This window comes from Mesoplodon densirostris, chromosome 14 (assembly GCF_025265405.1).
Source record: "Mesoplodon densirostris isolate mMesDen1 chromosome 14, mMesDen1 primary haplotype, whole genome shotgun sequence".
NCBI classification, from domain to species: domain Eukaryota; kingdom Metazoa; phylum Chordata; class Mammalia; order Artiodactyla; family Ziphiidae; genus Mesoplodon; species Mesoplodon densirostris.
The window spans coordinates 25,920,624-25,925,838 of NC_082674.1; the positions used below are offsets into that span (position 1 = coordinate 25,920,624).

Genomic DNA, 5,215 nt, shown 5'->3' on the forward strand with positions numbered 1-5,215 from the left:
ATGTTATCTTTCATTATATTAGCTTGAACATTTGCTTTTTTAAAAGTTTTTGAACTTACCTCTTTAAGTAATAATCTTATAAAGCCAATTCTTTTTTTTTTTATGTAGAATCTTTAACTTGATGAACCCTTAGCTCCATTATATCACACATTCCCTACCGCATCCTCCCAGTGTAGTATATCACTGCTGAGGTTAAATCAATATTCATTTCTTGTAAATGTTAAGTACCAAGCTGAGTAGGATAGTGTGGTTTTTTTCCCCTTGTATAGGTTTTTTTTCCCCCAAATAGTTGTGTTACTTTTTTGTTTGCTTAGTTTTCATCTTACCAATTGTCAAACCAATTTGAAAATTCATTAGCTCAGTTGTTGTTTTTTTTCTTGGAACCCCTTTATCTGGAACCACCTTTTTCTGTTCCATTCGACCAGTTGTTCTTATTTCATAGCTGTTCTATAATCTTGCTTCACCATCATCATGGAACTTTTCTTTGTCTTTCTATTTTAATGGATCTCTCGGTTTTTTGGATTCCTTATTTTCTCTTTCATGGTTTATTTTCTCATTTTGATGGTGTACATCCTCCTGTAAGTTCCTGAGAAAGGGTCATGTGAGACAATATTTTGAGATTTCACATATCTGAAAATATATTTAATCTACTGTCTTCCTTTGTTGATAATTTGATTAGATGTCAAGATTTAGGTTGAAACTGTAATGGTGGATATGTGACACAAATAGTGAACCCTAATGTAAACTATGGATTTAGGTTAATAGTAACATATTACTATTCATCAGCTGTATTAAATGTACTATACTAATGCAAGATGTCAATAATAGGGGAAATGGGGGAAGTGAGGAGTTATGTGGAAACTCTTTATACTTTCCATTAAATTTTCTGTAAACCTAAAACCACTCAAAAAAATATTCCGTCTTTAAGTTGAATATCAACCGCTTCATATGGTTCAACTTAAAAGTACATACACTTGGGCCTCCCTGGTGGCGCAAGTGGTTGAGAGTCCGCCTGCCGATGCAGGGGATACGGGTTCGTGCCCCGGTCTGGGAGGATCCCATATGCCGCGGAGCGGCTGGGCCCGTGAGCCATGGCCGCTGAGCCTGCGCGTCCGGAGCCTGCGCGTCCGGAGCCTGTGCTCCGCAACGGGGGAGGCCACAACAGTGAGAGGCCCGCGTACCGCAAAAAAAAAAAAAAAAAAAAAAAAAAAAAAAAAAAAAAAAAAAAGTACATACACTTTCACTATTAAGTAAAATGTTATCAGTCGGGTGCTTCACCCTTCATTCCTGCCATGCCTGGTGTCCCAGAGTTTGGAGACTCTGGTTAAATTTCTCTACAGAATAAGACGTCTGCCTCCTTTGGTTGTGGAAGAGGAGTACTTGCCGGAGTGCTCTTGGTGGGGGCAAGAGCATGGGTTCCATTGTTCTTCATACAGATTTTCAATCAGTTCCCCTGTTTTTGGCCAGCTACCTTACTGCTGCTTTCTCTGGTACCTGGTACCTCCAATTCCTGAGATGTTCCAGGGATTTTTGTTCACATCAGCTTGCTCCTTGTATCTAGGTATCCCTTCACAAGCTGGCATTTAGGTTTTAGCCCCTTTAACTCCGTTAAATAATTTACCACACTTTACCAGCTCTCCATCTACAAAAATTTGTGTCCTCTGTTGTCTCCTTTTGTATTTTTTGTTTTGTTTTGAAGATTTATATCTTTTTTATTCATTTACTATTATTTGGTGAGATTTCTAAAGGAAGTAGAGAGGCATACTATGTTCAATATGTCTTGTTTAACCAATCTGCTTTCATTTTGATCAGTAAGGGTTTGGTTTTAATTCATTTTGTTTTCTTCTGTTTTTAATAATTCTAATTTATTGGTTATGTGTTCTCTTTAGAGCTCTGGGCAGCTCTCTTTAGGAGGATGCTGTTGAAAGATGGTGCTTTTTAGATAACAAATAATACTTTAAATGTCTGGAAAAAGTGTCTTCAGAATCATAGTTGTGAACTAAAGTGTATATTTTTAAGTTGTTCACAGGGCTTAGAGCTCCTGCCAGAGGACTGTTACTCTTTGGTCCACCTGGAAATGGGAAAACAATGCTGGTAAGAATTCTTTTTATTTATTATTTTTTTAAACTTTTAAAAAATATATTTATTTATTTGGTTGTGCTGGGTCTTAGTTTCAGGATGTGTGCTCCTTAGTTGTGGCAGGCGGGCTCCTTAGTTACAGCTCGCTGGCTCCTTAGTTGTGGCATGCGAACTCTTAGTTGCGGCATGCATGTGGGATCTAGTTCCCTGACCAGGGATTGAATCCAGGCCCCTTGCATTGGGATTGCGGAGTCTTAACCACTGGACCACCAGGGAGGTCCCAAGAATTCTTTTTTTTTTTTTTTTTTTCCCGGTACGCGGGCCTCTCACTGTTGTGGCCTCTCCCGTTGCGGAGCACAGGCTCCGGACATGCAGGCTCAGCAGCCATGGCTCACGGGCCCAGCCACTCCGTGGCATGTGGGATCTTCCCGGAGCGGGGCACGAACCCGTGTCCCCTGCATCAGCAGGCGGACTCTCAGCCACTGCGCCACCAGGGAAGCCCCCCAAGAATTCTTTTTAAATTTGCATGTTCTATTGAGATTTTAGGGAGATAATATGAAAAAAGAAACTTTTCATTGTCCCTGAGTCTATTATTTGTGACTTGCCTTTGCTATAATATACTTTTTTTTTTGGCCACACTGCGTGGCTTGCAGGATCTTAGTTCCCTGACCAGGGATTGAACCCAGGGCCACAGCAGTGAAAACGCCGAGTCCTAACCACTGGACCACCAGGGAACTCCCAATTTTTAAACTAGTTTTTAATGATGAAGTAGGTGGAAACCCACATACGTTATCTTCCGTAGTAGTTTGGGGCTGGCTAAATTTAATAGTGTAATTTTCATTATTTTCCCAAGTTAAATAATAAAATTTTACTGTAGAAGAGCTTACCTTACTATATTGAGTATCTTCCTAATCTTTGATTTTTTTTTTACTATTGTAATGGGTTTATTTAAGTAAAATAATCAGCATGAAACAGATTTCTTTCTTTTCTTTTTAATTGAGGCATAATTGACATACAGCAGATTTTTTTTTTTCTGTGTCCTTTTGCCAAAAGTTTTTGCTAGGATTTGGATATCTTTCTCCTGCATATCTCTCCTAGAGGGAAAACATAAATAGGGAAAGAGTAACTTTTTCCCTTAGCTGTTTGTCCTTCTCCAAGCAGTTATCTTCTATAACTAGGAAGAGAATAATACCCTCTTTTTTTTTTCTTTAACCTCTCCCTGTCACTTCTCTCTTAGAGAAAAAGAGAGTGGAAAGAAGCATAGCTCTTCCTAGACCTTTTCCTCATTGCTGAGAAGAAAACACGTTGATTGCCATATGTTGAGAATTGTGTCATGGCTTATATTTTTAGGAAATCTTTTCTAGAACTTAAGTTGATCAGATGTGGTTATCTTTTTAAAGCAATTGAACTAATACAGTATTTACCCTTGTGATTTTTAAAGGCTAAAGCAGTAGCTGCAGAATCTAATGCAACCTTCTTTAATATAAGTGCTGCAAGTTTAACTTCAAAATACGTGAGTGTTCTTTTTCCAGTATTGTCATGTTTTAAGTTACTGTCTAAACGTTACCTTGTTAAGTATAAATGGTAAGAACATTACACCAAAATGTTTTTCTTTGAGTTTTATATCTATTATTTAGATATGCTGAATATCACTCTTCAAAGTAGAAAGTTATGTGCAGTTGCTAGGCTCTTTTAAAATTGAAATTATTCTGTTAAATACTGTATATGTTTGCTAGGGCTGTGTATTAAAGTACCACAAACTGGCTGGCTTGAACAATAGAAATTTATTGTCTTGTATTTTGGAGGCTAGAAGTCCAAGATCAAGTATTGGCAGGGGTCTTAATTTTGTAAAGTAATTAAAAATAACTACAAAATGATACTTTTCCTGGTTAAATTTTGCTTCCTGTGTGAAATTTTATAAGTAAAATTGTTATTAAAGTAGGTTTACCCATATCATGCACATACTATAACAGAAAGCACTGTCTTGGAAACTAGGAGGTAGGGATTCCAGCCTAACTTTTACATGCCGAGCTGGCCTTAAGAAATTATCACTTTAGGCTTTACTTCATTTATTTTTTTTAAATATAAACCAGGTTCCATTTATTAAATACATAGATCTTCTTTCAAATTCATGTACAAGATTTGTTAGCAGTTATGAATCAGTCTTACTATATTTATTTCACTTATAAAGTGTTGATGTCATAAGAGGTGATCTCTTGCAGTTCCTTCTGGCTCTAAGAATATTTGTTTTGAAGATTCTAAATCTGGGGGCTTTCTTCTTTTATTTAATTTTCAATAAAAAGAATAGATGCCACCTAGAGAACAAAATAGTTTTTGTAGTAGATTATCACAAACCTCATGACTCTTTCATTAGATACTTTGGTGCATAGAATGGCTTTAGTATAGTATTTCAGTCCCTGGGAAAGTCTTAAGGAGTGTTCATAGACCTCCTGGACTACTGAGAAATACTTTGTTATTTATTGACAGTGATATTGTGAGAATGGGTTTTCACAGTGTTCTCAGTAGAGCAAGTTTTATTTAGGAGAGCATTTCCAACCTGCTTCTATAAATATACCCTGCAACCTAGGGCTTAAGAATACGTGCCGCATCTCTCTTCTCTAGTATTCCCTCTTTCTCAGTAGTTATACCCCAATATCTATTCCATTCTCAAGTCTTAGGAATGCAGAGTGAAACAAGACAGAGATATTTGTCATTTTTTAAAGTACTCACCAGACTGTCTTAAATAATAAATAAGTAGTCTATTTTCTAAAATTATAAGGGACAATTCAGTAACACCCCTATACCCCCACTCCTTAAACCAAATCTTTGGTTGTTGCAAAGAAAGGAAATTAAATTCCTAGGTTCTAGACTTTTAATAGTGAAATTTAAAAAGCTGGAATAATCTTGCATTTTATGGGTATAACAGTGTATAATGCCTTGTTTTAGGTGGGAGAAGGAGAGAAATTGGTGAGAGCTCTTTTTGCTGTGGCTCGAGAACTTCAACCTTCTATCATTTTTATAGGTAAGAACATGTTTTCCAACAACTTAGTTGAGCATTTGTAAAATCCCCTTTTCCAAATGTGAGGGGTATGATGGGAAAGATTAGTCAGAAGTAAAAAGGTTTTTTAAAATTTAT

At 36.8% G+C, this 5,215-nt stretch overlaps 1 protein-coding gene across 2 annotated transcripts in view; it reads left to right on the forward strand.

Moving 5' to 3' along the window:
- Window positions 1-5,215, forward strand: part of SPAST (spastin) — a 52,684-nt gene that overhangs the window by 35,509 nt on the left and 11,960 nt on the right. For both annotated transcript variants that reach the window (XM_060117420.1, XM_060117419.1), the window contains exons 8-10: window positions 2,020-2,094; window positions 3,521-3,592; window positions 5,026-5,101. In XM_060117420.1, coding sequence (XP_059973403.1) covers window positions 2,020-2,094; window positions 3,521-3,592; window positions 5,026-5,101 — 223 coding nt within the window. The remainder of the gene's footprint in view (window positions 1-2,019; window positions 2,095-3,520; window positions 3,593-5,025; window positions 5,102-5,215) is intronic.